The sequence below is a fragment of the Gavialis gangeticus genome, unplaced genomic scaffold (assembly GCF_001723915.1).
Source record: "Gavialis gangeticus isolate Ggan-Ray unplaced genomic scaffold, GavGan_comp1, whole genome shotgun sequence".
Taxonomy (NCBI): domain Eukaryota; kingdom Metazoa; phylum Chordata; order Crocodylia; family Gavialidae; genus Gavialis; species Gavialis gangeticus.
This window is the reverse complement of record NW_017729022.1, coordinates 129,327,244-129,343,197: the sequence shown is the minus strand read 5'-3', so window position 1 is coordinate 129,343,197 and position 15,954 is coordinate 129,327,244. Positions and strand designations below refer to the sequence as shown.

The window sequence follows — 15,954 nt, the reverse complement described above, 5'->3', positions numbered from 1 at the left end:
TGAATAAAAGTAAACATTTTTATTCAGCATAATGATTTGCTTTTGTTACAGGGACTTGTGGGAGAACATCTCCGCTATACTTATCATAACAATAGGAGACTCACGTAGGCAATAGGTATAGGTCAATAGAGACAACTCACTGTGGTCAGAATGAGGTTCTCAAGAGCAGCTCAGTGCACCAAGAGAGAAGCATAAGGACAGACTATGGCATTTCCTCACCTCTCCAGCCCACAAAACTTTTAATGCAAGAAGCAGGCCCAATGACATGAGTCTGAACAGTAGTATTGCAGTGCTTTTGCAGAAATGATTACTTCTATGGCTACAGCCAGGCCATGAGTGGGCCAGTACCAGAGAGAAGTAAGCAGAGAGCCTCAAAATATGAGGTGTTATTTTCTTTCACAACAGTCTTGCAATAGGGCCAAAGAATCAGCCAGTGCATTGATCTGCCTGCCCATGCCCCTTCCCTCCACCCTCCCCATCCAGCACAACAGATTTACTAGCTGCACGCAGCTATATCAGAAATATGACCCCTTAAGAATGGGCTATCAGTATCAGCCCCCAAAATCTCTACTGGTGTACCCCTAGCTTTAGTGTAATTCCCTTCCACCCTGCTGGACTCCCTGAAAATCCAGTAATCCATTGTGATGCACTGTCGTTGGACACTTAATGAAGAGTCACAAAAATGCAGCGAGGAGAAGGAGAATCCACTCACTTCTTTCTGCATTAACAGTTTTTTGAGGACTTGAGCAGGGTGGAATAGAATTGCATTTAGGCACGTAAATGAACTTAGGCATGTAATAGTGGCCCCCAAGTGTCTAAACATCTTCAAAGCTCTGGACCTCAGAGCCTCTGGATGTGGACACATGTAACCCTTAGGTTGGTTTAAATGAAGATTAAGCCTGAAGTGGGCAGACATACAAGCCTGTTAAACCCATGTAAAGCTACCTAGAATGGTTCAAAAGTGCACATATAAAATCAGATACTCTCTTTTGAACTGGTTCACAGGGCACCAATTCAACATTGTGTTGACACCAAGTGTTCCCTGATACTAGTCTATTCAGCTCTCCAGGCATCCCATTCAACATCCTTCCTTTCCCCTACCTTCCTCCCCACCCACTGCTGCAACTAGCTGCTCTGATACGCAGCCAGAATTCTACTGCCTCCTTTTCTTTTTCTTTTGTCAGCGCTTTTTATCAGCAAGTTCCCTTGCTGTGCTTGCTCAATAAAAACTACCTTTCTAACAACCAGCTGTGTCCTTGCTCCCTACACCACTGTAGCCTCTCATGCCCCTCCAGCCTCTGGGAACCCAAAGGTATAGGTCCAGACACTCTCCTCTCTCCTTACTGCTCTCCCCGCCATGCCACCCAGGTCAGACAAGCACACTGCAGCCTTCTTCATTCAGTTGCAGGCCACTGAAGTTTTTATTGAATTCATGTTTAGGAGAGAAGAGGAATTAGAAAAGTGAAAACTCCCCCCGTCTCAGGTCTCCCACTCTCTGGGACCCCCAAGCATGGGTGTGAGCACTCCTTTCCTTGTCCCCACCACCCTACCCATCCACTGTGCAGCATGCTGGGCTGGGTGCTCCATCCTCACCTAATCCCCCTGGTGTTGGAACCACAACACTTCAGTGCCTGAAGGGTGACCGTTCTCTCTGGAACAGCAGAGCACTGTGCTTGTGAGTACCCCTGATCCACATCAGTTGTGAACTCATTCCCCACCAGTGATATTTGAGAATGGTTCAGTTGTTAGGTGCGTCTGCACCGTCTGCCTCCGAAATGAAGACAGTAGCTCTGCCCTCCCTGATAGGAGACTGCAAGGTCAAATTATGCTAAAGGCCAACTGGGGAACACAGCATGGCCTGGGGCCTCCTGCGCCATCGTGTCCAATTCCCTGCATTTGTAGACGGCTCTTTATTCAGTGTCCTGAAGAAACATCCACTCCAGCCCCTCATGTGCCAGTTATGTTCTGAAAACGAACCTCCAAATGCCCTGAAACATACCACAGGTGAAAAGCAGGGGAGACAAAAGCACCGCCAATGTTCTGGCCCTATAATGGCATGTACTGTGGTGATAGTGGGTGTCAGAAGGACTGGTGGAAGTGACTGATCATAGAGGCCAGTCGCTCAGCACCTCTGAGCTGAGTCAACCCTTTTAATATTGTTCGTTCATTCATTCTGTTTGCAGAGCCTGAAATCAGATGAAGAAGCAGAAAGTGCTAAAGAGCCCCAAAACGAAATGTTTGAGGCACGAGGTATGAAGCCCTCACTGTCATGTGAAATGCTGCCTGGTGTTTGGAGGGTGCTGGGAATTCATGGTCCAGACCTGTGCTTGGGCCAATAGGAACCTGTTTATGCCACCTGCGGATCTGATGCTTCTTTCTGTTTCTCTGAAGGACATGTTTATGGAGCTATTTCTTGCAGTGTTTTGCAAAACATTTTTGCACACTGCTTATTGGCACAGTTGTGGAGCATGCAGTGAGCTTTGAGATTTTTTTTTCAGTTCACCTGTCAGCTGTCTTTAATCTTCTGAAAACTGATGTGATGATTAACTGGTTAACATGCTGATCAGCTAGGGAGCTCTGAATCCCTGAGTGATGCTGTAGCTATGTTTGTCAGTCTACTCCTAAAGTTTCACCCCTGCCACCTTAGCTCCTTCAAAAACTTTTGCACTTCTGATTTGATGTATGATCTGTGGCAAGGGAATGTGTGTATATGTTTTGGCCACTTTCCAAGTTGAATCAGAAAAGTTATTTCTTAGATGTTATATTAAGAATTCCTGTCAAGAAATTCTCAGATTTATAAAAGAGTTTTTCCATAAAAAGGAACAGAACTTTACTTTTGGACTGCAGTATCGTAATGAAACAGTTCCAGCTTTTCTTTGCCTAAAAATCCCTTTGTTTGAAAATGTCCCAACGCTTTGAGCACTGTTATCTAGATTACAGGTAATCTTCTGGGTAGGCTACTGAGGAAAGAGGCAGAAACGGGCCTACAGCCCAACCTTTTATTTGCTTGCACCTTAAAACATGAGAACAAACATTTTTTTCCCAAAGTCTATCTGGCTACCTGCATCACCAGGACATAGATTCTCACCTATACTGGCTGGGGAGACTCAAGAGGTGGGTGGAGGGTGTCACGCAGATTGGCAGCAGGTTTTTTTTGAATTTGCTGAGTTCTCCAAATTTCCCTTGAGCCTATGCCCAATATTTATGGCTGGCTGGCTTTAATAAATGATCTTTGCTTGGTTTTATTTAAATTTGTTTCACTGAAACTTTTAGAACTGGACTAAACCAGATCTCTTGTAGACTTGGAAGGTGTCAATTAGTTGGGATTTATATCCTTGGGAAAGAAGGAAGGTTTCTTTATTTCCTTTCCTTCCCCATTGTGGGATGTTGTTTCTGTTTCTTCTTTACCTTTACTTTATGGTCTTCTCTGACTAGCTGTTGTTTTTACAAATTATCTAAGCATTTTAACAAAAATATATCTATTAGGGCAAAATAACATCTAACGCATTTGGTTACATCAATCACCACTACTACTACTTTAAGATAAAGCTATGATATCAAGTATATGAATTATTTAATGTATGGTCTTCTCATCTTCTTTTAGGCCTTGCACTTTGTTTAATTGTGTTTAATGGCTTCCTTTACTTGCTGACCAAGTAAGTTGTCACATCTGCAAACGTTCACACTGCATTTGCTCAGAAACAAGGTTTGGGCTTTCTGCTTAGCAGCATTTCTGCAGCTTAGCCTAGGCCTCTTGAAAATGGCCAAGGCCTAACAACAACACCCTGTCCCAATCCTGCTGAAGATGAAGGAAAGACTTGTTGTTTTCAGCAAAGTGTGAGCTCTTTCTTGTGGATCTCCTACACACATTAGAGAAAGCTATGTGGTGTAACTCTTGGCGTTTCCTGTCTCTTTAGGCCAAATGAACAGCTGGAACCCTGACCTCTTCAACAGCCGGAGGCAGACATCCAGCCCCTACTTTGACATGACTGAGAATCAGGTTCGGGACATCTGGGAAGAACTGGGCATAGGGGACACTGGCTACCTCAATAAACATGAGCTTGCAATTGTCTGTGAAAACATTGGACTCAAACTGCTGGAGAAGGAGGTAAGTTGTGTGGCTTGGAAATAGACACAGCGAGGAAGCAAAATGGTTGACAAAGCCACACTGTCAAAGTAAACAGTCTTCAATATTGAGCTGATGTGGATGCTGGTCCTAAACTAGTATGATTCCTTTTGCTGCTGCTGATGATTGTGATTGTCACCAGGTCACTGCTGTCCCCCTGGGGTAAGCTAAGATTCTCTCCATGACCTGGACTAGTCTGAATCTTAACAAGGTGGCACTGGGATATTCCCCTCAAGGTGAGGCTGTTTCTGACCGCCACGACTTTGATGGGAAAATTACAGGAGGTGGTGTTCAGCCTCGGAACAGTCCTAATCATTGGAGGGAAAACCAACAGAGACTTCCAGTCCCTTATACAACTGCAACCCTCTGGACCAGTTAGTGGGCCTTAGGGGCCTGAATGGGAGCCCCTCCGGCCCCTACACTCCTGCCTCAAACCTCCGATGTAGTATACTCTTTATGGCTCAGACCCTTAGGAAGGGTCTGTAAGCATTTAACATCAATATTTTAAAGTCGTATTTGCACCCAGCCTCATAGCTGAAGGTGCCGAATCCGGCTCCTGGAATATCCAGGAGTCTGTCCTGAATGCATATAATAAAAGGTGAGCAGCTTGGCTGCTCCTCATCCATCTTGTGCTCCACTCACTCTGTCGTCCACTTGCTGCCATGACTCAGTTCTGGGGACTTCTTGAGGCTTCCTGCTGATTCTCTTTTCTAATTGGGACCCTCTTCTGCCGCATAGTTGGGGCTTGTAATCCCTGTCAAGGGAATGACTGCTCCGATCAGCCGGCCAGCTGCCCAGTAGAAGACCTGGTGTGGGGCTCTAGCCCTGCTCCCAACCAGGAATCCTGGTCACGCCAGCGTGCGCCTCCACTGTGGTCAGGCCAGGTGCTGAGTCTTTCTGGTATGGCTGGGAATGAGTGATGGCCCCAGTCCTGTTCTCCTGGCTCCTGGAGGGTCTTGTCATCCGAGTGAATCCTAGACGCATTGCAGGTAAGGAAGGGGTGTGAGCGGGATGTTTCCCCCTCTTCCTTGCCAACTTTGCCCCGCTGATGTTCTGTTTGTTTCCGTAGAGCCATTCTGACTCTGGGGATCTGGTCTGTCATGGTTCAATCTGTAGGAAGCAATTAAGCCATCTGATCTGTATTGAATTAGTGTATTCAGTTTGATTTTATACAGGCAATGAAATGCAATACTAATTCTTTCAGTCTTTCTGGTTAGTCTTCTCTTAACTGACTACTCCCCCCCCCCCCAGCTACAGGGAATGATGAATTAACCAATGAACACTGCACCTGGGGGTCTTTGAAATCCCAATCCTACACTAAGGTCCACATGAATAAACCTCCGTATACACATGAAACTTGGTGAAGCCCATACTATACCATGTCATCATCAAAAAACCTCACTCCTGTGTGTATGATGTAGGCAATAGGATGGACCCACAGTTATCCCATCTCAACAGCTCCATCAGGATGTAGGAATACTATTGTCATGGCAGCACTGGAAGTCAAGAGTTATGTTCTAACCTGAGCCTTATCAAGTATTTGCTTTGCACTACTGAACTCGTTTCCAAAATGAAGATGGATACTGAACACCACAAGATTGTGCAAGTTTGCTCCTGGGATGGGAAATGAGAAGCGGGGAGGGAACAAGTTTTATTCTTGTTCTTCAATAAAAGGAACAACTTATCTTTTATATGCAACCCTCTTTACTGATACATGTGTCTTGAATTTCATGCAGGGGATATTTGTGTTTGTGGGGTAGGGAAAGAGTTAATTCCATGATGATTCTTATTTGTAAGGTCTGTAGGTGACACAAAAGGGAACAGTTTAAAAAAAAAAAAAAAAAGTGGTGTTCTCTTCTCATTTACTGAATCTGTCTTCTGTGGGTCTGGGGTGTGTGATGATAATTTCTTTCCTTCTGCCTTAGGAGCTGGAAGATTTATTTAAGGAGCTGGACAGGGATGGAGATGGCAGAGTGAGCTTCAAGGAGTTCCAGCTTGGCTTGTTCACCTGTAGCCCCATTTCTCTTCCTGTTTGCTCCACTCCTGTCAAGCAGCCCTGGCAGTGGCCACGTTGCCAGGTGAGGCAGGCACCATCACCATCTGAGCTGAGGGCTTTGATGCCAATCCATTGGAATTGGCAAGCCGGAGGACAGCATGTTCCAGCCTTACCCTCCCCTGTGACCTTCCTTGGGTTTGTCACTAAGCCTGAAAGTGGGACTGTCACATGGCCATTCTATCAACTGATACAACTGCCCTCTTCAGGGGCATTTCAACCCCTTTGTGCTCCCAGAAAGATTCCTTAATGTGATAGAATCTCCCCCTTCACTTCCCTTCAGACAGTGGATGGGTTGAGTATGTCTAGGTGGGCTGGACCCAAAGGAGAGGGGAAAGCTGCTTCCGTACTTTCCCCACCTCTTGGCCTTTGTGCCAGCTGGCCACGTCCCAGTGTTAAATGTGCAGCTCTGCCCTCCAAATTGCCTCACCGATGCATATGTAGCTTTGCAGCCTTCATACTTAGCAGTTTGGTTGTCCTGCCGGTCACAGGCGCAGTCTGGGCTGGAGGGTTCAGAGGGCCTTCCCAGTCTCAGTTCTACCTACTTATATAGAATAGGGTGGTTGCAGCCTGGTTAGAAAGATGCTGGGTCTCCTGCAGCCCCTCCCCCTTGCATGCCACTGGATTTACCACTGTAAAAGGAATCTGGCTTTTCACGTCTTCAGTTCTCTCTAGCTCTTTCCTTGCCTGTTAGCTTTTATTAACAAAGTTTCTCATTTAGTCTCAAGCAGGTTCTCTGACGTGTGGCTGAGCAAAGAGTTCATTCTGAGCATCATGTTTCACAGGGCAAGGGTGGACAGGCTGGAACTTGTGTTCTGTGCTTCTGAGCAAGATTTAGTTGATTTAAACAGAGCAACTATTTTTCTGCCAGGGTCATTTCTACCTTCCTCCTCCTGCTGCCAGGAGCCTCTGGGATCCTTTTCACTTTTCCCTCCCAAGTGTGCTGCAATCCAGACTTTGCCTGCTGCTATGGGGAGGTGCTTCCCTTCTTGGCACTTAAGGGTGAAGGAAAGACATGGCTTTGGGTTACATACTTCTCTGCTGAGCATCAGCCAGCTGCTTCCCAGCTCATCAGAGAGAGAAAGAGAAGGGAAATGCCGTATCCCTGGAGATGGGAATAACTGTTCTAATTCTGACGTCATCTTCAGGACTTCTGACAGCTCTGCCCTCGTGTTGATAAACAGGTCTCCTGTAGTGCTTGAAAATTAGCTCCATAGATGTTTCCTTTCTGGCAGTAAACATTTAATGTGTGGTGCTTTTTGGCCCCAGGGTGCTTGCAAATTAACTGCAGTAGGGTGCAGCCAGAATGGAGATGACTGTCTGGCCCACAGCACAATAGCGAGGGCAGTTTTGGCTCAGGCTCCCAGGAGAAACCACCAGAGTTCTACAAGGTGCCTTGGTGTGCTCCTTCACAAGCTGTCTGCTTTGCACTGGCTTTATAGGGATCAACACTGGGCCCTTTGGATTAAACTGCTTTGAGTTTGATCAGCCTCAGGAGTGCAAAGGGTTGAGTTGCTTTCACCAATGTCTTAATCTAATGACAGGGTGTTCTCCCCACCCTCCACTTCTGAGACAGCTGAGAATGTAGTTATGCTACCACTGACTTGCACTTCCACAGTATTCTACAAAGCCAGCCTAATTGATCCTCCCCACACCTTTGTGATGGAGGCAGTCACTGTCATCCATAGAAAACATCTGGGGATATGGACTCACACAGAGGTAAAGAGCTGGACACTTTAAATGCAACCTTGGACTTCGTGTGGCACCATTTCTGGGTGCCCAACTCTCAGTGCCTCCCAGGTGACTTGTGGAACAGTCACCATTCCCTTTTGAGTTTATTTGGCACTGCAGATGCTCAGTGTGTCTGACAGTCCAACTCTTGGTGCCCAAGGATGAGTGTTCAAAACTCAAACTAGATGGTTGAGAGTTTAGCCATGGATAGTTTGCCCATGCTGGTGTTTTGGATACAGTGGCAGCAGCAAGACTGGAACCTGGACCTCCCTGGCCTCCAGCAACTAGATCATACCAATTCTTAGCACAGGCATTTTAGAGTTTTTTTTGTGCAATATGTGCCATGTGCTGATGACCTCCTGCAGTAGTGAAATCTGTCCTTGTTGTTTGTATTGAACCTCTCTTCTCAGCTGACTTTCTTTTTTCTATTGGCTCTCAGGCATCTGAAGAAACTGGACATAGAACTGCAGCTCCTTCTTTCCTTACCCACCCAGAGAGTCTGCATCTCTTTTCCAGTATTGATGATGGCAGCGGCTTGGTCAGTCCTGAGCTCATTATCTCCATCTGGACCCAGGAAGGCGTGGAAAACTGCAAGGAGATCCTCAAGGTTTCAAATATTGCCTTAGATTTAAAATGAATTGTCCTTCCAGCAAGCATCCTGCCCAGAGAGAATGGGTGAGAAGAGAGGTCAGGCCTATGGTAGGATTTCTATCATCCAGAGGGCAGGGCAGAAATGACTCTATGTAGCAGGCCAGAGCATGGATGTAGTTTGTGCTGTGTTGGAGACTAGTGCAAGCAGCCTGGATTGTTGCTGTGCAAGAGCTCTAGATGTAGTTATTTTTTTCCTTATACTGCATAAGGATACTCCTGTCTCCCTCCAGCAGAAAGGCAGGTAGTTCAGCTTGGAACCCTGCCATGGGTAAAGGCCTGAAGGCTGTTTCTAAGCTAACTCCTTTTTTTTCCATAATTCCTAGCATTCTGAAATTTGGGGTTGTCATGCTCTGGTTTTGGGTCAGTGCTACAACATCCAAAGCCTGCCTCCTCACCACTGTGAAGAAGGGAAGTGCCCTTTAATGATTGAGAGGTGCTTGGCTAGAGTGTGGCAGTTAGGATCCGTAAGTCCTAAGGAAAGAGATCTTTTCAAAGCGACTTCAGGGAGCTGTTGTTTCTTTGCAGAGCTTGGATTTCAGCATGGAAGAGAAGATGAGCCTGTCAGAGCTGGCCCTAGCCTTTGACAATGAGCTGATGGTTTCCCAGAGTGGCCTTCAGCAGGCTGCCTTTGCCTCCTTCAAGCATGAGCTGCGCTACTTGGAGTAAGGAGTCCTACTTTTCTGTGTCCTTGTGAGTGGGAGGCCTGTGTTCTAGAGTTCTAGCCACAGGCTCCTCTTCACTTCAGTTTTGTGCAAGGGGTGAGACATAAGTGCAGAGCTTCCACAGTTTACCCATCTGGGCTGTTATATGCTGCTCCCTGGGTGTTGGGAAATCCTTGAACATCCAGTCAGTGTTGCCTGCTTGTGTCTGCAGGGTTCAGGTGGAGCAGATCTCCAGGGAGAGAGACAAAATGAAGCTGGACTTGGAGAAGGCTGAAAAACGAAACCTGCAGCTTGTCAAGGAAGTGGATGACCATCACACTGCCATAGAACACCGCAATGAGAACAAGCTCAAGTATGGGGGGGAAGGGCTGGGCCCTCCCAGAAATGGCTGATGAGAGACGCATCCTGCTGTACAGTGGGGCAGTTCCTAAGCTGGTATCGGCAGGAGTTCAACTTCCCTGATCCCTTTGCTTCAGCAGAGCATGGCCTGTTTTTACCTCCAGGAGGCGAAATTAACTCAATGACATGAGCAGTGACCCATAAAAAAGGGTCTGTCCACCTTGATGTTATAGCCTAAGCTCCCACCTAGTCAGGCAGCTCGTTGCATGCTCAGCTGGTTTTCTAGAGCTTCGAAAACAAAATTACACAATGATTTTTCTCATTGTCCACTCTAGGAAAGGCAAAAATGCACTGTTGACTGTGCTTCAGACAGCTCTTCATTAGATGCAGCCAGTGATACTTGAGATAACAACAGGTTCAGGTTGGGCCTCCTTAGCTTCTAAGAGGGACCAGGAAGGCATCTAATTCGGTGTGGGGTTGGAGCTGATGGCTGAGTCTGTCCATGGAACCCACGAATTTGGGAGGTCAGTTGGCAGCTGTGCCTAAGACTCCCTGCATGATGCTGGTCATGTTGCTTTTCACCAAGGGGACATTTTAGCCAAGCGAAAATTCTGGCTCAGTAGAGGATGAAGCTTTCTACACTGTGATAGACAGGCAGTCACGTTGCATGACCTGATGGTCCTCTGCAGCTGTAGGTGAAAGCACGAATGAGGTGGCTCTTTTAAATCAGGAGTGGCCAACCTGTGTCACAGGTGCTGTAAATGGCAGGGGCAGCCCCTGCATGTCTCTCAGCAGATTGGGGCAGAGATGGAGCAGGAAGAAAAGCAGCAAATTTGGTAGTTACCACAGAGTAGGAAGTGGAAAACAGAGCAGCAGATGAGAGAGAGAGAGAGAGAGCTTTGATTTCAATAAACCTCAGCATTGCTTTCACCAGTGTCTGAATCTTTTATGTTGAGGTGTTCTCCCCACTTTCTATTTCTGATCAACAATGAATGTAATTATACTCCAGATGCTGATTTTTCACTTCTAAAGTCCTCTGCAAATCCAACCTAATTGCAGAAAGCAGAGCAGCAGATCAAGCAGAGGAAGATTAGAGTGGCACTTGTGGAGAGTGCAAGGCTAATCTGTGGCACACCTGCCAAAAATTTTGCCCCCCGCTGTTCTAACGCACCTAAGTGGCTTAGGAGTACAAGCCCCAGTGAAAACTGTTGGGGACTGTGGTCCTCAGTTGCTTGTGGGGTCTGGAAATTCCCACCCTTCTTTTTTACATCAACTGGACCCATGTCCCCTACCCATTGCTCAGCTTTCAGCTCTACCCCAAGCAGTGTTTCTTGTCTATTCCAGAGCCCTAGAACAAGACTACAGAGGGAAGCTGATTCATATTAAATCTGAAGTGGAGACAGAAAAAGAGCAGCTTGTGCAACAAGTAACCCACCAGCAAGCCAAACTAGAAGCAGATATACAATTCCTGCAAGATGAGGAGGCCAGCCTGAGGGAGAAGCTGACTCTAGCCATAAAGGTAAAACATTCCCCAGGTCAGGAATTTCCACCAGCTCACTGGGGCTGCTGGTTGCATGGCTGTGGTGTTTCAGCTGGGTCAGTGGACTTTGCCACCTCCTAATGGAGAAACTCTTGGTCCTCCTGTCTGTGAGCTGGGTCTTTCTGCTGGCTGTGAGGGGGAACTATAGCATTGCTAAGTGGGGGAGAGGAGGTGAAAACAAGTGCGTGTCATTTTAAAACCAAAATGACTTCCCTGTATACACAGTTCTCCCTTGCAGGGGGAGAAGCCCTACCTGTGGTGGCCATTAACCACATCTCTGGCAAGGGCTTGAATGGTACAGGGCTGGGAGTCTGCACAGGATAGAAAGACTCATGTCATTTCCTTCCCTTCATATAATATCCTGGGCAGATGTACACTATCCCTGGGCTCTCCCAAAAACACTGTTAGAAGATAATGGGCTATCAAGATGGATTTTCATACATCAGAGCTGTCCACCTGGTGGTCCGTGGGCTACATGTGGTGCATGAGCAGTTAGGCTGGGACCCATAGGCCACATATTGCCATGCAGCAGAGAAGGGTCAGGACCTGAGGAGGGGCCATGTGCTACCAGCACAGCCTGCATGGTGGTGGTTAGAGGGCTGCATGCTGCTGGTACAGCCCTTACAGAGGGAGAGATTCTGGGGGAACGCACGCAGCATGGGGCCCCCAGCTGCACTGACGTTGGATGGCCCTGTTCTACACATTTTGCAGCTCCTTGTAGAGCATGAGCAGCCTCCTTACCTTGGGGTTGCACTTGGTTGCAGGCTTAGGAAGCAATGCAGCATGGATCTGAGCGAGTGTATGTCTCCCTGTAAAGCAAGTGCAGTAGGTCACAGCCAGAGTCGGGCTTCCAGGCTGCAGGGCTCAGTATCTGCCCTGATGGAAACAAGCCCATATTTCTGTCTTCCAGTGCAGTATGGAACCACCTCTCCTCTCCCCACCTATGTTGTCTGATTTAAATATGTTTTTAAATAGCTTTGTTCCAGATACTTTCTGGGTTGAATGAGCCCCAAACCGAATTTGTTCCCAGGCTGTTTTAATGAGGGCATGTCCCTTCATCCTGGGTCCTTGATGTCTTTGTGACTCACCCCCAGCTGTCCCCCTATGCTGCGAAACCAAAAACTCAAGCTCATACTGGCCCTTGTAACTCAGGCTGTTGTGCAGAGACAGGTCTTCCTGCTCACAGCCCTTTGGCTATACACACAGCTCCATGTGTACACAGCATCCAACGTAATGAGGCCATGAGTCTTGCTCTGCACAAGCAGGCCCCTGGGCCCTGCTGTCCTCTCTGGGGCTGTTCCGCTTGAGCACCAGCATGGGATTCCTAGCTGCACTCTCCTTATCTGCATGCACATCTGCATGCACTTCTGCATGCAGCTCTAAACAGATCACAGTAAAGCAATATGGTGCCCATGTCAGGATGTTGGTATAACACTGTAAACAGCTCAGCACTGGGTCCACATAGTAAGTTGCTTTCATGGTCTCTGTATACTTAATAGCTAAAACAGGTGCAGGATCAGTAACTTTATTCCACGCTGCATCCTGTATTACCCTCAACACTGGGGTGGCTAAGTGCTGTCTGCTCAGCATTTTAAGCAGCTTGATTTAGCCTAGTGCATGTGGCTGCTCTGCTTCTCAAGAGATGAGCTGGAAGTGACCTGCAGGATCCTGAGAGCTGTCTGCTTCTTGCTGCAGTGTTCCTGCTGTGGGGAGGAGAAGGAGAACTGGCTCCCAATTTCAGCTAGGTCCTGGCTTGGCTCCCGAGCCTGTCATTTTAAAAATTTACAGTTGAGAGTTTCTGTGCCAGGGCCTGTCTTGCCCTGGATACAGTTGGCCTGGATCAAACCTTCCCACATTTCTTCCTTCTCAGGAAAACAGTCGGTTACAGAATGAGATCATGGAAGTGGTTGAAAAACTGTCTGCTTCAGAGAAACTGGTGTCAAAGCTGCAGAAGGAGCTGGACTTCCTGTTGAAAGACAAAGTAACTCTTTGCTTCTTTTAGACACAGTATGTTCCAGTACAGGTCAGAAAACACGAGGCGTCTTTCACAGGAAACCTTAAAATAGGCTGGGTGGGCAGAAATTAATGTGCTGTGAAATACTGAACTTCAGTAATCTGTTTTGAAAAATTCCCATTAAAAAAACATTAAAAATACAGAATCATTTTGTCCCAAATCCAGACATTTCTATTAATACCTAATCTTCCAAAGGAAACTTTTATTTTTTTCTCCACTTTGGTCAAAAAAAAGCTCTGCACTCCTTTTTCTCTGCCACAGAGAGGAGTATGGGGAGATAATGGGCTAGGAAAGTGGATCTGATGCCTCTTAGCCAACATGAAAATACCAGTGTTCCACTTGGTTATGTCCTATCTGTGTTCTGTATCACCTTTCCTACTGCAGATAGTGATGGATCTTTCTTTTGCTTGTCTTTGCACACCACTTTTTTCTTTTCCCTCTCATTTTCTAACTTTGTTCTTTTCCATCTTTCTCCCCTGATCCCCTGCCCAATACCAATCAGTTTCTCCCTGACATCCCAGGCTTTTACAAGTCTTAGCCACTTACCTAACAGCCAGATGACTGAACCACTAGCTGAAGACTGATGCAAAATAGGGATCACCCAATATCATAAGAAGATGGCCAAGGGACCAGGTACTGGGATGTCTTCTTGCCCCGAACCTGCGCTGAGGTACCTCAAACTCAGTAAGGTGCATCAGGTCTTCAGGTGCCTAGCACTTAGACTTAGGAGTTATAACCTGAGGCTGACATTTATTCTCAACAGAGGGGACTGAGGAGGTGATGCCCAGCTAGAAGCATTTCTAGTAATTCCTCTTTCCTTGCAGCTGGGCCTGATAGATCCGCACAGCACAGAGCTCCTTGACCAAGAAGAGCGCTTTGCCAAGATCATTAAAGAATATGAGCTGCAGTGTCAGGTAGGTGTGGGCAGCTCTGCTTATAAATGCTTTTGACTGAAAGCACCTGCCTCTCTCCTCTGAAGGAAAGCCAGACCCTTTCTGTGTTCTGCCTGAGAGGGAAGCAGGGAGTGAGGGGAGAGTCTTTGTTGGGGGGTGAGTGTGGGGCTGTGTAGGCTCTTCCTCCCTTAGCTATACCCAGTTCCCATGCTAGTCCACCTGGGTGCTCATTCCATCTCATGGATAATCTGTTGGAGTCTTTCAATTCTCATTGTACTGAAATCATGGTCAGATCCCTGAGTGAAAAGGGACAAACTACTTTTTTATTTTAAATGGATAAAGCCAAAGCTAAGCAAAGACTTGAGGGAAGAGTTTCTGCAGTGTAATCGTATGTTTTCAAGGAAGGTCTGACTTGCCTTAACTCCCTCAGGCTGCCTGCAAGATCAGCTGGTGGTACCATGGTGTTGAACTTAGTAGAAGCTTTTAAATGACATGGACAGTCCCTGGGGGCAGACAGCCTTTGAAGAAGCTCTTGCATTTCAAGGAAAATAATTTCATTTAGAGCTGTTATTGAAGTAATACAATTATTGGTGACATAGCCTAGAATGTGCTTCCTCTCTGCTCGCTCTCCCATCTTTTGGCAGGTGCTTTAAGGGACTTGTTGCAAAGAGAAAGTGCTGCCTAATGGCTAGAACACTGAACTGAGACTCAAGTAGCTTGACTTCAATTTCTGACTCTGCCTGTCAGGGGACCTAGGGCAAGTCGCTTCCTCTCTCCATGCCTCAGTTTCCCCAGGTGTAAAATGATACCTCAAGAGCTGAAAGTAAGATTTCTTGATGAAAAGCAACATCAGACTCTAACACTATTGGACAAAGGATTCTTCCACCTCCATTGAGTCTGTGCCACTTTTCCCAGCTCTGGATATGGAGGTGATCCACAGCTATGCCACCCCAAGAGGAGCCCTAGAGCATTGTGATTCCTCCCTGCTCTTTTTTTGTTTCTGGCCAGGGGTGACTTGTTGCAGGCCTTTACTGAGTGCATCCTAGTCTCCTACCTGATGTGGGGGAAGCAAAGCTCTGTTTATGGACTCCTCTTCAGGGCAGCACAGCTATGCATGACCTGCTAAGGCTTGACAGGCTGGTTCCTTAGGAGGCAGTTCTGCCTGGTCTTTACACCTGAGCAATAGCTCTAGGGTAAGAGTAGTTGCTAGTAGACCATTCTTTGATATCTCCTCCCAAAATCCAGTACAACTTTGCTGTTTCTTTAAACTTTTTTTTTTATTGTTTATGGTTTGGTATTGACTTACCAATTCCTGTTTTCTTTCCCCTTCCTAATCTTAAAAAAATCCCCAATGTTTGCTGCTGCACTTTCCTTTGGGAAATGCTAGAGAGTAAAGGTGAGCACTGCTAATGCCTGGAGTGTGCATGATTTGGCCCACTGTGTGCTGTGACCATTTCAGCCCCCTGCCTAGTGCATCTCACTTCTGCTTGACGCCTCAAACATTGCCAAGCATCACTCTCAAATGCTTGAGTTTTATGTTTTTGCAGCTGACTTGGTAACTTTGTGCATCGTGATTCCCTTGCTGTCTTGTGCGCTCACTTGGAATATTCCAGACTTTTATGTACTTCATGTAGACTTGTCGTGAGTCCTGTCTCAAATGCTGGCTGTCTCAACCTCAGTGATGTTGTCATAAGCCACAATTTGATGAAGGCACTTAGCACATGCTTCTATTTTAAGCTGCTCAAAGTCCATCCATCTTCCCTCCCACCCACCTCCCACCCAAAGCCCCACACCTACCTTCTGCTTAAAATCCACTGATAGTTGGAAAGAGAGAACCACAGAGCTGAGGCTAGGGAAAGCCAGGAGGAGAGAACTTCATAGTCTCATACGTCCCTGCACGAACAGGGGGCCAGGGTAATGCTGGGACTAGGGGGTCAGTACATGC

At 46.9% G+C, this 15,954-nt stretch overlaps 1 protein-coding gene across 5 annotated transcripts in view; it reads left to right on the top strand.

The window, feature by feature from the left end:
* The window catches only part of NINL (ninein like), a 90,995-nt gene that overhangs the window by 50,952 nt on the left and 24,089 nt on the right, over positions 1–15,954 (top strand). For 3 of the 5 annotated variants that reach the window (XM_019516170.1, XM_019516166.1, XM_019516168.1), the window contains 10 exons: positions 2,184–2,250; positions 3,918–4,108; positions 6,052–6,204; positions 8,350–8,517; positions 9,087–9,223; positions 9,435–9,575; positions 10,907–11,081; positions 12,973–13,083; positions 13,941–14,030; positions 15,397–15,405. In XM_019516170.1, coding sequence (XP_019371715.1) covers positions 2,184–2,250; positions 3,918–4,108; positions 6,052–6,204; positions 8,350–8,517; positions 9,087–9,223; positions 9,435–9,575; positions 10,907–11,081; positions 12,973–13,083; positions 13,941–14,030; positions 15,397–15,405 — 1,242 coding nt within the window. The remainder of the gene's footprint in view (positions 1–2,183; positions 2,251–3,917; positions 4,109–6,051; positions 6,205–8,349; positions 8,518–9,086; positions 9,224–9,434; positions 9,576–10,906; positions 11,082–12,972; positions 13,084–13,940; positions 14,031–15,396; positions 15,406–15,954) is intronic. The other 2 variants (XM_019516167.1, XM_019516169.1) reach the window with 1 other exon arrangement.